General features: G+C 46.3%; 1 protein-coding gene across 1 annotated transcript in view; it reads left to right on the top strand.

Moving 5' to 3' along the window:
* The window catches only part of LOC139230822 (aquaporin-3-like), a 78,133-nt gene extending 63,539 nt beyond the window's left edge, over positions 1-14,594 (top strand). Inside the window, exons 5-6 of the mRNA XM_070862473.1 lie at positions 11,795-12,012; positions 14,383-14,594. Coding sequence (XP_070718574.1) covers positions 11,795-12,012; positions 14,383-14,557 — 393 coding nt within the window. The 3' untranslated portion in view covers positions 14,558-14,594. The remainder of the gene's footprint in view (positions 1-11,794; positions 12,013-14,382) is intronic.
* The last annotated feature ends 959 nt before the right edge of the window (positions 14,595-15,553 follow it).

The following is a 15,553-nucleotide window of genomic DNA, read 5'->3' as shown; positions in this document are numbered from 1 at the left end:
ATCAGAATTATATATGTTTCTATGAGATCCCCTCTCATTCTTCTAAACTCCAGTGAAAATAAGCCTAGTCGATCCAGTCTTTCTTCCTATGTCAGTCCTGCCATCCCGGGAATCATTATTGCACTGTAAGCACGCAGGATGGACATAAACTTCCCAATGACCAAGGAGGCCCAGAATGAGAGGGCTGTAGGTTTTAGATGATATGCTGGCTTCCCCAAGGTTCAGGGTGCCATTGACTGTACGCACGCTGCCCTGCGAGCACCTTTACACAATCCAGAGGTATACTGAAACCGAAAGGGATTCCACTCCATGAACATACAGATCGTCTGCGAACATACTCAGCGCATCATGGCAGTCAATATCCAATATCCAGGGAGCATCCATGGTGCTTTCATTGTGCATGAGACCACTGCCTCAGACATGTTCCAGTGTCAACCACAAGGCCAGAGCTGGATGGTGGGAAACAAAGGTTATGGCCTTGCCACCTGGCTCATGACCCCCCTCCGGAACCCTCAGCCTGAAGCCGAGCATCGCTATAATGAGAGCCATACAGCCACACGCAACATCGTCGAACAGACAATTGGAGTGCTCAAGTAGCCTGGACAACTCTGGAGGCTGCCTGCAATAATCATCTCAGCGGGTTTCTGAGTTCATTGTGGTGTGCTGCATGCTACACAACTGAGCCATCATGAGGGACAGGAATTGCCAATGTGGATTGCAGGACTACCTCGGGAGAAAGAGAGGAGGAGGATGAGGAGGAGGAGGAAGACGAGGAAGAGGAACCTGGTGAGGAACCCATGCCACCACCACCATCACAACCACAGGGGAGGCCTCGTGGAGCTTTCGCTGCTGCAAAAACCTTACGTCAGCAGCTCATAATTCAGCGCTTTACTTGAAGAGTGAACGGCTCGCTTCACCGTTGCCTGGCCACTCTATCCCATCATGTTGACTACACCCCCTCTTATTCTGCAAATGAGACAATACACAGGAATGGTTAATTTGAACAAAATAATGTATTAAAGATTGTAAACATAATTGAGAAACTTGAGTAACATTTATTGAACATTGTAAACGTAATTAAGAAACTTGAATAACATTTATAAGAACATTAGAAATAGGAGCAGGAATAGGCCATTTGGACCCTCGAGCCTGCTCCGCCATTTAATACGATCATGGCTGATTTGATCATGGACTCAGCTCCACTTCACTGCCCTTTATTCCCTTATGGCTCAAAAATCTCTCCATCTCCACCTTAAATATATTCAATGACCCAGCCTCCACAGCTCTCTGGAGCAGCGAATTCCACAGATTTACAACACTCTGAGAGAAGAAATTCCTCCTCATTTCAGTTTTAAATGGGCGGCCCCTTATTCTGAGACTATGTCCCCTGGTTATTAAACATTGTAAACGTAATTGAGAAACTGGAATAACATTTATTAAACTTGTGAACTTTTATAACTTAACAGAATTAGGAAACTTTGAAAACTTTTATAAAATAATAACCACAGCAACAAAACAACAAACCCTGCTCCAACTGTTTTTTACCACTGGCATTGGAAGTTGCGCGTGGTTCATCAGGAGGATATTGAAGTGCGGAAACATCTTTTGAGATCTCAGAAAGCAATCTTAATAACGTATAAAGATCATTCATGGCAAATAGGGTGCCTCACTAAGCTTACCGATATGTCGATTTCCAGGCCACACCGCCGCACTTTGCTTGGTGGCTCTACAGAGATGGCCTGTTGCCCTGCCCTCTCCAACAGCATCACCATCAGCAGGCCGGGGCCATTAGAGGGAGCAGCGTGCGGCGGCTCGGCCCAGATATCGGCTCAGTCCCGGCTTGCAAGACCATCAGCAGGCCGGGACCATTAGAGGGAGCAGCGTGCGTCGGTGTGCTGCTGCAGGAGTGTGACGACTTCGAAGAGAAGCGACTCAATTTGATGTCATCCAAATCCAGGTTGCTGATTGCAGTGCAGGCAGGTACAGCAGGAGCGGGGAGGTCGGGACGAAGGAGCGGCAAGAGATCGTAGTGTGATGTGATCGGAGCCCAGGAGAGATGTGAGTTCAGGGCCCAGAAGAGGGCACAGGGGAAGCACAGGCCAGCCCACACTGCCATATGTGTGCGCACTAGATTCGTGCAGCAGAGCTGGTCTCCAGTCGTCTTGGTTAATCCTTGCCACTGGACCAAGACCAAGCTCTGTCCAAGCCCGTGTGGTGGCTGGTGTGCAATGGCCACCGCACGTTAAAAAAAATCCACGCACAGGCATGTCCTTCAGGACCTGATACATTAGGTGCTTCATTGAAACACCTGTGAACTCATCCCTTTTTGACGTGGAAGCAAGTCATCCTCGTTTTGATGATGTTGATGATGATGACCTATGTGTTATGTATTTAACTCCTTGTAACATGTATTACACTACCACCAGAGGGCCTACCTGTTGGAGTCCCAAGGGATCCCAGCATCACTTGGGAGCACGGTATATAAGCAGGCCACCCACAAGGTACCTGCACTCTGGGGTCTTATGAAAGGAGCTGAAGTCACACTTGCTCATTGTACACAGTACTCAGTTTCATTCTTTATTATGAGCTTATCAATTGGCGACGAGGTAACGAACAACCGTGCAAAAATGCAAAGAACAGTTGGTATCCTGGAGAATTTCTTAGAAGGGGACAATTGGGAGGCCTTCGTGGAGAGACTCAACCAATACTTTGTGGCCAATGAGCTGGAAGGGGACGAGAACGCTACCAAACGAAGAGCGATCCTCCTAACTGTCTGTGGGGCAACAAGCTATGGCCTCATGAAGAATCTCATAGCTCCGGCAAAACAAAGAACTAAATCATATGAAGAATTATGTACGCTGGTCCGGGAGCACCTAAATCCTAAGGAAAGCGTTTTGATGGCGAGATATCGGTTCTACATGTGTCAACGGTCGGAAGGCCAGGAAGTGGCGAGCTATGTCGCCGAACTAAGGCGCCTCGCAGGACATTGCGAATTTGAGGGATTCCGAGAACAAATGCTTAGAGACTTTTTTGTACTGGGCATTGGCCATGAGGCAATCCTTCGCAAACTGTTAACCGTTGAAACTCCGAATCTAAGCAAAGCCATAACGATAGCCCAGGCATTTATGTCCACCAGTGACAACACCGAACAAATTTCGCAGAGTAAAGAAGTTTTGGCCAGTACTGTGAACAAAGTAACGTCGTTTTCGAGCAGGAATATACATGGCAGAACGTACACGCCGGCTGCTGCTACCCCACCTCAGATGACCCAGAGTCCGCCATCAATCGTTAATGCGAGGCAGTTAACACCATGTTGGCACTGTGGAGGTGATCATCGGCCCCATCAATGCCGCTTCAGGCACTATGCGTGCAACGGTTGCAGAACAATGGTACACCTCCAACGAATGTGCAGGCGAGCTGCAAACCCTGCAAACCATCACGTTGCAGAGGAAGATCGATCCATTGGGGATCAGACTGAATTGGAGACTCGAACTGAGGAGGCAGAAGTATACAGGCTACACACACATTCACCATGAAATGTCCACCAATAATGTTGAAAGTTGAACTGAACAGAATTTCAGTATCGATGGAACTGGACACGGATGCGAGTCAGTCCATAATGAATAAAAAGGCTGTGGTGCAACATAGAAACATAGAAAATAGGTGCAGGAGTAGGCCATTTGGCCCTTCAAGCCTGCACTACCATTCAATATGATCATGGCTGGTCATGCAACTTCAGTATCCCATTCCTGCTTCCTCTCCATACCCCTTGATCCCTTTAGCCGTAAGATCCACATCTAACTCCCTTTTGAATATATCTAATGAACTGGCCTCAAAAACTTTCTGTGGTAGTGAATTCCACTGGTTCTGAGTGAAGAAGTTTCTCCTCATCTCGGTCTTAAATGGATTACCCCTTTATCCTTAGACTGTGACTGCTGGTTCTGGAATTCCCCAACATCGGGAACATTCTTCCTGCATCTAACCTGTCCAATCCCGTCAGAATTTTATATGTTTCTATAAGATCCCCTCTCATTCTTCTAAATTTCAGTGAATATAAACCTAGTCGATCCAGTCTTTCTTCATATGTCAGTCCTGCCATCCCGGGAATCAGTCTGGTGAACCTTCGCTGCACTCCCTCAATGACCTTCCTCAGATTAGGAGACCAAAACTGCACACAATACTCAAGGTGTGGTCCCACCAAGGCTCTATACAACTGCAGTAAGACCTCCCTGCTCCTATACTCAAATCCCCTCGCTATGAAGGCCAGCATGCCATTTGCTTTCTTTACTGCCTGCCGTACCTGCATGCCAACTTTCAATGACTGATGTACCATGATACCCAGGTCTCGTTGCACCTCCCCTTTTACTAATCTGTCACCATTCAGATAATAATCTGCCTTCCTGTTTTTGCCGCCAAAGTGGAAAATCTCACACTTATCCACATTATACTGCATCTGCCATGCATTTGCCCATTCACCTAACCTGTCCAAGTCCCCCTGAAGCCTGCTAGCATCCTCCTCGCAGCTCGCACTGCCACCCAGCTTAGTGTCATCTGCAAACTTGAAGATATTACATTCAATTCCTTTGTCTAAATCATTAATGTACATTGTAAAGAGCTGGGGTCCCAGCACTGAACCCTGCGGCACCCCACTGGTCACTGCCTGCCATTCTGAAAAGGACCCGTTTATTCCCACTCTTTGCTTCCTGTCTGCCAACCAGTTCTCTATCCACGTCAATACATTACCCAATACCATGTGCCTTTGATTTTGCACACTAATCTCTTGTGTGGGACCTTGTCAAAAGCCTTTTGAAAGTCCAAACACACCACATCCACTGGTTCTCCCTTGTCCACTCTACTAGTTACATCCTCAAAAAACTCTAGAAGATTTGTCAAACATGATTTCCCTTTCATAAATCCATGCTGACTTGGATAGATCCTCTCACTGCTTTCCAAATGCGTTGCTATTACATATTTAATAATTGATTCCAGCATTTTCCTCACCACTGATGTCAGGCTAACCAGTCTATAATTCCCTGTTTTCTCTCTCCCTCCTCTTTTAAAAAGTGGTGTTACATTAGCTACCTTCCAATTCATAGGAACTGAACCAGAGTCCATGGAATTTTGGAAAATGATCACCAATGCATCTACTATTTCTAGGGCCACTTCCTTAAGTACTCTGGGATGCAGACTATCAGGCCCTGGGGATTTATCGGCCTTCAGTCCCTTCAATTTCCCTAACACCATTTCTTGACTAATAAGGATTTCCCTCAGTTCCCCCTTCTCGCTAGACCCTCGGTCCCTGGTATTTTCTGGATGTTATTCGTGTCTTCCTTAGTGAAGACAGAACTAAAGTATTTGGTTCTGTCTTCACTACAAGGCACACAGGCCCAAGCTCAGCCCCATTCACACCAAACTAAAGACTTACACTAAGGAACTAATCCCTGTAATTGACAGTGCAGAAGTCAAAGTCTCCTATGATGGAGCAGTACATGAACTCCCGCTGTGGATTGTGCCAGGGGATGGCCCCACATTGTTTGGCAGAAGCTGGCTGGGAAAAATCCGCTGGAACTGGGACGGCATCCGAGCGCTCTCGTCCGACAATGACGCCTCATGTGCCCAGGTTCTGGGCAACTTTCTGTTATCTATGTAAACCTGTAAATACCTTATTTAACCACCAGAGGGCTCATCCACTGGAGTCCCAAGGGATCCCACAATCACTTGGGAGCACCTGTACATAAGGAGGCCTCACAGGCTGGAGAGGCATTCTGGAGACCGGTAATAAAGGACTGCGGTCACACCTTACTTTGAGCTCATAGTATCTGGTCAGATTCTTTATTCAATACATAACAGTTTCCATTGTTGTTCAAGCCAGGCATTGGAAGCTTCTCGGGGGCAAAAGTGCAGATCCATTTGGTTCCATTTGGTACACGACCCATCCACCACAAGGCACGGGCGGTACCGTACATGATGCGTGAGAAAGTGGAAATTGAGCTGGACAGGCTGCAGCGAGAAGGCATCATCGCGCCAGTGGAATTCAACAAGTGGGCTAGTCCGATTGTCTCGGTACTTAAAGAGGACGGCACGGTCAGAATTTGTGGGACTATAAAGTAACGATGAACTGGTTTTCGCTACAGGACCAGTACCCGCTACCCAAGGCAGATGACCTATTTGCGACCCTGGCTGGAGGGAAGACGTTCACCATGCTAGACCTGACCTCGGCTTACATGACACAGCAGCTGGAGGAGTCTTCGAAAGGCATCAACACGGACAAAGGTCTGTTCATCTATAACAGATGCCCGTTCGGGATTCGGTCGGCGGCGGCAATCTTCCAATGGAACAAGGAGAGCCTGCTAAAGTCGGTTCCTCGCACCGTGGTTTTCCAGGACGACATATTGGTTACAGGTTGGGACACCATTGAACATTTGCAGAACCTGGAAGAGGTTCTTAGTTGGTTGGATCACGTGAGGCTCAGGTTAAAATGCTCGAAGTGCGTTTTCCTGGTGCAGGAGGTCGAGTTCTTGGGAAGAAGAATTGCAGTAGACGGCATCAGACCCACCGACGCCAAGAGAGAGGCCATCAAGAACGCGCCGAGACCACAGAAAGTGACGGAGCTGCGGTCATTCCTGGGACTCCTTAACTATTTCGTTAATTTCCTACCTGGTTTAAGCACCCTGCTAGAACCCCTACATGCGCTACTGCGCAAGGGAGGCGACTGGGTATGGGGGAATTCACAAGAGGCTGCCTTTAAGAAAGCCAGAAATCTGTTGTGTTCAAACAAACTGCTTGTCCTGTATAACCCTTGTAAAAGATTAGTGCTAGCTTGTGATGCGTCGTCATACGGGGTCGAGTGTGTGTTACAACAGGCTAACGAATCGGGGATTTTGCAACCGGTCCCTTATGCGTCCAGGAGTTTGTCCAAGGCCGAAAGGGCTACAGCATGATTGAAAAAGAGGCTCTGACGTGCGTTTACGGGGTGAAAAAAATGCACCAGCACTTATTTGGCCTTAAGTTTGAGCTTGAAACTGACCACAAGCCGCTCATATCGATGTTCTCTGAGAGCAAAGGGATTAACACCAATGCCTCTGCCCGCATCCAAAGGTGGGTGCTCACACTGTCGGCATACAACTATGTAATCCGCTAAAGACCGGGACAGAAAACTGCGCAGATGCTCTCAGTTGGCTGCCATTGCCCATTACTGGGGTGGAAATGGCACAGCCAGCGGACTTGCTCATGGTAATGGATGCATTCGAAAACGAAAAGTCCCCCATTACGGTCTGCCAGTTCAGGACCTGGACTAGACAGGATCTTTTACTGTCCTTGGTAAAAAAAACTGTGTCCTCCATGGGAGCTGGTCCAGCGTCCTAACGGAGATGCAGGAGGTGATTCAGTCGTTCCACAGGCGCAAAAACGAAATGTCCCTGCAGGTGGACTGTCTGTTGTGGGGCAATCGCGTGGTCTTGCCCAAGAAAGGCAGAGATACGTTCATTTGTGAACTGCACAGCACCCATCCAGGCATTGTAATGATGAAAGCCAAAGCTAGATCCCATGTATGGTGGTCCGGCATCGACTCAGATTTAGTCATGCGTGCGCCAGTACAACACCAGCTCTCAGCTGAGCTATGCACCCAGAGAGGCACCGCTAAGTTTGTAGTTGTCATCCTCCAAACCGTGGTCGAAGATCTACGTGGACTATGCGGGCCTATTTCTAGGTAAGATGTTTTTGGTTGTCATGGACGCTTACTCAAAATGGATTGAATGTGCGATAATGTCTGTTAGCATGTCCACGGCCAGTATTGAAAGCCTACGAGCCATGTTTGCCACACACGGCCTGCCTGATGTCCTGGTCAGCGACAATGGGCCGTGTTTCACTAGTGCTGAATTCAAGGAATTCATGACCCGCAGTGGGATCAAGCACGTCACATCTGTCCCGTTCAAGCCCGCATCCAACGGCCAGGCAGAACGGGCAGTTCAGACCATCAAGCAAAGCTTGAAATGTGTGTCAGAAGGCTCCCTGTAGACCCGGCTGTCCCGAGTGCTACTCTGCTACCGCACCAGACCCCACTCACTCACCGGAGTTCCCCCAGCCGAGCTGCTCATGAAAAGGGTGCTCAAAACAAGGCTCTCTCTTGTCCACCCTGATCTCCATGATCACGTGGCGGGCAGATGGCATCAACAAAGTATGTACCATGATCACTCAAATTTGTCACGTGATATTGAGGTCAATGATTCTGTGTTTGTACTCAATTATGGACATGGTCCCAAATGGCTCGCTGGCATGGTCACAGCCAAAGAGGGGAGTAGGGTGTTTCAGGTCAAATTGGCCAATGGACTAACGTGCAGAAAACATTTGGACCAAATCAAATTGCGGTTCACCAACAGCTACGAACAACCCAAAGAAGACACCACCAACTTGGACCCTCCAACACACACACAAGTGGCAACTGACATCACAGTTGACCACGAAGCTGAACTCACCATCCCCAGCAGCCCAGCAAGGCCAGCTGCCCAACAGCCCAGTGAAGAACTGACCAACCCACCCACACCCTCATTTGTACCGAGACAATCGACAAGGGAACGTAAAGCCCCAGATCGTCTCACCTTGTAAAAAGGTGTACTGTTGACCACTGGGGAGTGATGTTATGTATTTAACCCCTTGTAACATAGAAACATAGAAACATAGAAAATAGGGGCAGGAGTAGGCCATTCGGCCCTTCGAGCCTGCACCGCCATTCAATGAGTTCATGGCTGAACATGCAACTTCAGTACCCCATTCCTGCTTTCTCGCCATACCCCTTGATCCCCCTAGTAGTAAGGACTACATTTAACTCGTATTACACTACCACCAGAGGGCCTACCTGTTGGAATCCCAAGGGATCCCAGCATCCCTTAGGAGCACGGTATATAAGCAGGCCACCCATGAGGTACCTGCACTCTGGAGTCTTATTAAAGGAGCTAAGGTCACACTTGCTCATTGTACATAGTACTCAGTTTCATCCTTTATTATGAGCTTATCACTATGTGTTATGCATTTTAGGAGGCAACCCACACAGTGCTCACAGACAGCAACAGCATGTGAACAAATTGTGTGTCAGATTTATATTTTAAGTAATGAAGGAGTGCATCAAAAACAATTTTGCTCACTCTGACCCTAGAATGATTCTTGAATTTTTTTCCAGCACAGTGATGCAGTCCTTTGCACAGTGTCAGAGGCAAAGACCTCCTCTGCAATTTGCCTCCATATCTTCTTAAATACTGATGGGAGGGGGCTAGATCCACCCGTCCTGTGCAACTCAGGCCATCTACTCTCCACTGCCCCCACCAGAGCCTCATTTGCCTCTGGGCTGAATCTTCAAGCACGCTGCCTGTTGTCCTGCTCCTCCATCATGAAAGTCAAAAAGTGAAATGGCTGATTCAGCCCTGAATGTACTGCGCATGCGCACGGCTGCGCCCTGCATTAGCGTTTGCAATCGGACAGTAGAGCCTAAATGCGGGGAAAAAAAAATTTGCGCATGTGCAGAACGTACAATTTTTTTTTCCCGTTCGCAACTTTTGGCTCCAACACACAAATTCTGTCGAGCAAAGGCAGAGTTAGCGCTACCGCCTGTTGCGAACTTTCATTTGGCGAAAGTTGCGCGCTCTGGTGCTAACGCTAACAAAAGATTTTCCCTGTGATTTGCGCCCAGAAACGGGCAAAATGACAGAAACCTGAAAATCCAGCCCGATGTCTATTACTGTTCAGCACTAATCTGCTGTTCCTTAAATACATTATACACTGCCACATTCCAGGATCATAAAATCATTTTTCCATAGGAAGGATTTAGAAAAAGGTTAGCTTTTAATATATTTTTAAGCAAATTGTCATAAGTTTAAAATAAATTATTTTCCATCGAGACTAAACAATAAGCAATTTGTTAGCTTATCATGGTAATCAAAATACATCGTGTTGAAAAGTCTTTTGATCTCGGTCTGTGAAACGAGATCTGTGATTTGAAACAAGATGTTGCACAGGCAGTCCGGCAGCAAAAGGCAGGCTCAGAAAGAAAGAGACAAGAGACTGCAGGGAAAGAAGGTTCTGCCATAGGACTGTAGGCCAGAATACGAAGGAGTTATTCTGTTTTTGTTAATAGGATGACCCACTGGTGTACAAAAGCTTGGTGGGTATATTATTTTATATTGTTACCCCAGTTGTACTGATTAAATTAAGGAATTTGATCATAACTGTTGCTCTGTATTCTCACTTGATATGAAATAAAGCAGACTGGTGAATCGTATCAAGCCTGGTGTCACCAAGTGTTCACTCAGTCTACTTTTAGACAGATTGAAGAATTATACATGCAGAAGACATGATTATCTAGTCCAGATCACAAGGGGATGCTATTGTTCCATCCCTGGGTTACGCTACTGTACAAGTAGATATAGAGCAGTGTCAACTCCTAGAAAACTAAGATACTCAGACGAGTGAAGCAAGTGATGCCACTGAACCCGAGAAAGTATCTATGGCAGATTCATTCATAAGACACACAATGCCAATGTTAATGACATTCTAGGATATAAACCTACAGCATAGAAACATTTATTTTTAACAGTCAGCGTATTCAAAATGTGAATTTGCTATACAGGTTGAACCGCTCTTATCCGGGACTCTTTTTATCTGGCACCACCTCTCCCCCTCCCTCATCCGGCATCATTCCCAGTGGGGCAGGGGGCACATGCACAGATAAAAACATTTTGTACTCACCAATATTCTCTGCCCTCCAGAAGACGGAGACTCCTTCCTTGGGTCCGGTTTCGAAGGCACTAAGTGGCCTTGAGGGTGGGTATTCAAGTCGGATGGGGGGGGGGGGGATGCTGTGGGAGGAGAAGAGGTTTAACCTATACTACTAATAATTATATTTTGAATTATATTATAAATAAAAGCTTGATAAAAGTTATATTTTTGTTTTAAAGAAATATGTTTAAACCCTCTGGCAAGTTTCTGGCTTTGCCGAGCTTGGCCGCTATCTTTCTCTTCGATGCCGGGGTTACTGGCTGCCTCCTCCTTGTCCTGCAGCCACAGAGCAGCCATAGCTCCGATTACGCTGGGCGGGCTTGCTCTTAAGGTGATCCCGGCTCAGCACACGGATTGCACTGAGTCCCATCGACCTGACTCCAGCGCCTTGGTCGGGATCGGGCCGGCCGCTCCTCCCCTCCCCACTGCCCTCGGCGCTCCCTCCGGGGTCAGGCTGGTGGGCCACATCCTCGGACCAGCCGCTCCTCCCCTCCCCACTGCCCTCGCCGCTCCCTCCGGGATCGGACTGGCCACTCCTCCCCTCCCCACTGCCCTCGCCGCTCCCTCCGGGATCGGACTGGCCACTCCTCCCCTCCCCACTGCCCTCGGCGCTCCCTCCGGGATCGGACTGGCCGCTCCTCCCCTCCCCACTGCCCTCGGCGCTCCCTCCGGGGTCAGGCCGGTGGGCCACGTCCTCGGGCCGGCTGCTCCTCCCCTCCCCGCTGCCCTCGGTGCTCTGCCAAACAAAAGGAAAAGACCTATTCATTACTTTGAATGTCCTAGGAGTCTTGGAGACGCACGTGCTGGTATATCCTATGGGGTAAGCCACGCTGGGGCAGGAGGAGGCCAAGCGTCGCGGAGGCACCGAAGCTGGGGCCGAAATGCTGACCTCCCCTCATTTGGCAAAATCCCTTATTCGGCACAGGCCAGGTCCCAAGGGTGCCGGATAAGAGACGTTCAACCTGTATTGAATATAAGCATGATAATTTTATGAGTCTGAATTTGCTTTTCCTTTTTCCAAATGCAGCTGATTGGAACTGCCGCTCTCATTGTTTGCATCCTTAGCATTGTGGATAAATTCAATAACCCGGTGCCAAAGGGACTGGAGGCATTTACTGTTGGCTTTACCGTCCTGGTAATTGGCTTGTCAATGGGTTTCAACTCTGGGTATGCCGTGAACCCTGCCAGAGACTTTGGACCTCGTTTGTTTACAGCATTGGCTGGCTGGGGAGCTGAGGTTTTCATGTATGTTGTTTTTATCAGTTATTATAGTTTTACTGTCCATTAATTTTTACTTGGATTGACCAGCTGGATTCTCGGGAGTAAGATTAACATGAGTCATTTAGATTATGGGCCCTTTTGTACATGTAATAATGACAACTTGAATGTTACTATAGCTACCAGCGATGCATTGGATATCAAAAATGTACTTAAAAAAACTCAATGAACACTGCCATTAGCATCTTGTACTGAACCACGGTCGATGGCATAACGAAGGATTCCGAAAACTGAATGCGCAATTACCTGCTGGGAATCCTCTCTGGGAAGTTGCTGTCAGATGCTGCATAGTAGAGGCCAGCGTAGTGGTCCAGGGATCCCAGGGGTGCACCATGTACGGAAGCGTTTCTGGGATCACGTGGTCCGGCGCTCCAATCAGCAATTAGAGATCATAGGGCTATTCTCCACTTACACTTCAGTGCTTCAAAAATATACTATACTGTGATTTTGGGGTCTGGGGTGTTTTAAAAAAATCATGTTAGCTCGATATGGTGGTACTACTTTGCTTTTTTTAAAAAGTACTGATTTAGAACAAATTACATTTCCAATAATTTAGATTGAAAATCACCACTGCCCTTCTGGGCTACACACAACCAAGTGTTCTGCAGTTAGAATGCTTCCATCCAGAGAGGACTGACCCCAGCTGCAAGTAGAGCTGGAGAAGTTTTCTCTCTGCAAAGCAAATTTGAAGTGCAGCTTTCTTATATACAGTGGAATTCCTATAGTCTCTCTGAACTATGCTCAATCTTCCATAATATGCATTTCAGAATCATCTAAGCAAATCATTTATTTTTCATGTACAAATTGGAAAGCTATTTTCACCACAATGTATTACTGTTTAACCTTTCTTTTCAATTAATGGAGTGCAATTTCTTAATGATCTTGTCAGGAGGTATCCCCTTGCACTGTGCAAACAGGCCCTGCGCCTGTTTGCACCAGCCATAAAATTTTCATATGTAATTGCTGGGCAGTTGGTGAGCAATTAGTATGACTCTGCAGCAGCAATTAGGATTTCAATGTCAGAGCAATGCAGAAATCCGGAATTTACTGTCCATTTCAAAGGTGGTATGACTGCATACTAACCGCAAATTCTGGCCCATTCTGATGAGGTAAGCCATTTTGTCCATCTTATCCATCCAGGGAATGAAAGTCCCCCTCCACTACTCTACCTAAAAATGTATTCCATGTGTTGATCACACAATGGCGAAGCACAACTTGATATCAGTTCTAGATTTGTTTTTCATTATTTTGAATCCATGTCCTACCATACTAAATGGTAAAACTTTTATCCCAAAATTGCTCTCCCAGTATCCCAACTTCTGGACTCTTAGATGCAGTTTGGCAACAATAAATATTTGAGGAATGCCAAATGTACGCAAAGGCACTGCTGTAGTTTAACTGCCTAAAACTGTACAATTTATCAGCACAGAACACTTGTCCAACTAAGCCAGTTACCTTACCTGTTATCAGCTTGCAGCATTAGCTGAAGCTGAATGGGAATGACTAGTCTGCTTTTCCAGGTCCCTTGATTAACTGACCAGCCAGTCTGGTTCAATCAAGGGACCTGGAGCTCTGAGGATTTTCCTAACTGAGGATGCAGATTATCGAGCCTGCCAGAGAGGATTGACTCCCATGCCAATCTCCAAGCATAGAATCATAGAAATGAACAGCACGGAAGGAGGCCATTTTGGCCCATCGTGTCCGTGGTGGCCAACAAAGAACTATCCAGTCTAATCCCATGTTCCAGCTCTTGGTCCGTAGCCCTGTTGGCTACGACACTTCAAGTGCACATCCAAGTACTTTTTAAATGTGGTGAGGGTTTCTGCCTTGACCATCCTTTCAGGCAGTGAGTTCCAGACCCCCATCACCCTCTGCGTGAAGAAATGTCCCCTCAAATTCCCTCTAAACCTTTTACCAATTACTTTGCCAGGCGTGTCACCTTGCAGCTAATTCAAGCTTAAACAAACTCCACTTACCGCTTCACCAAAGAGTACAGTCACTTGTTGGTCATTGGACAACTGACAAATGTTGGTTTGAGTTCTCGTTGGGTGAGCAGCAGTGACATGGTGAGCAGCAGAAGCAGGAAACAGGGGATGTAAAATCAATCATATAATGGCCTTCAGATTTTGTCAATGTTTTAGGTACACCAGTTATTCATTTTATAAATTGTAGGATGAGGGTGTGTAGAACACAGCATGCCATTGGCAATAGATTTCTGCAGTAATACAATTATAATACTACAGTATATAACACTGGTAAGTTTCATTTTGATTCGGTGCATTAAATGTGATGTTTAACCTCAATTTTAATGTTTCTTCATATTTCTATTTTTTCCAGTGCTGGAAACTACTGGTTTTGGATCCCCATTTTTGCCCCACTCCTTGGTTCTGTACTTGGTATTCTGGTATATCAGCTAATGATTGGAATACACCTCGAGCCCGAAAATCACAGTCCACCCATTGGAGAAGAAAATGTAAAACTGGCAAATGTAAAATTAAGAGAAAGTTCCTGATACATTATAGATCATGTGCCAAGTTAATATTTGTGATACCCCATATATTTTCTCATAACAAATCACAAAATGTTAACCCTTTTGTATTCTACAATATATATAACTTGATATTTTTGAAGTATACAGAAATTTAATATGTGCTGTTATAAAGTTCTTGTAGATTTCTAAGGCTATGTATGAAACACAGAAATGACCATGTACTTTTTCACACATATACATTTAGCTGTCACACTTAAAAAAGTATAAAAGAAAGAAACCCAATCATTTGCTGACAAATTTTTCTGACTTGGGTATTTGTCTAAATACAGAGAATCCTGTGAACAAAAGTAGCCTTTAATTGACATCAGGGTTTGCCAAGAACAAATTAGACTGTAACTGACCCTGGGAGGTCCTGATTTATAACATGTTATACTTTGTGCTGTCGAAAGGAAACCCCGGTTGTAATGTATTTGCTTCATGGGTTATTTGCTTAAGAATTCATAGCAACACATTGCTATGAAGAACTTAATTGATTTATTAGCAAAAGGTTCAACGATCACACTACAAATTACCAGTTCATTCACCAGGCTCATAACCACCTGCCTCATCGTTGATCACCTGAACCCAACTGGCTGGGGTTTTATTGAGTCTTGTGAACATCACGTGACTGGTTGAGCCACTCACAACTCAACAGCTCTACAACAATTTTGTTGTACCTGTAAATCAACTTTAAATTTACATCAAGTGCCCCTGATTAAAGGGGGGGTCACATGCCAGAAACTTTCATTCAAGTGCCCTCAACAGCTCTACAACTCTTTTGGGGTGGGGAACAAAATAAACATTAGATCAAGTGCCCCCCGATCTGGGGGACTCAACAGCTCTACAAACCTGTGAGCATGCTCACAGGTGCATACAATATACTAGTGACAAAACCTCTGTCTTAGCAGCATAATAAGTAAAGGCAGATTTTCCTCTATGGTCACCCACTGGTCAGCTGACAAGTGCGCTGTGCCTGTG

The sequence above is a fragment of the Pristiophorus japonicus genome, chromosome 2 (assembly GCF_044704955.1).
Source record: "Pristiophorus japonicus isolate sPriJap1 chromosome 2, sPriJap1.hap1, whole genome shotgun sequence".
NCBI classification, from domain to species: domain Eukaryota; kingdom Metazoa; phylum Chordata; class Chondrichthyes; family Pristiophoridae; genus Pristiophorus; species Pristiophorus japonicus.
The sequence above is the reverse complement of the archived record's forward strand: the minus strand, read 5'-3'. Positions and strand labels throughout refer to the sequence as shown.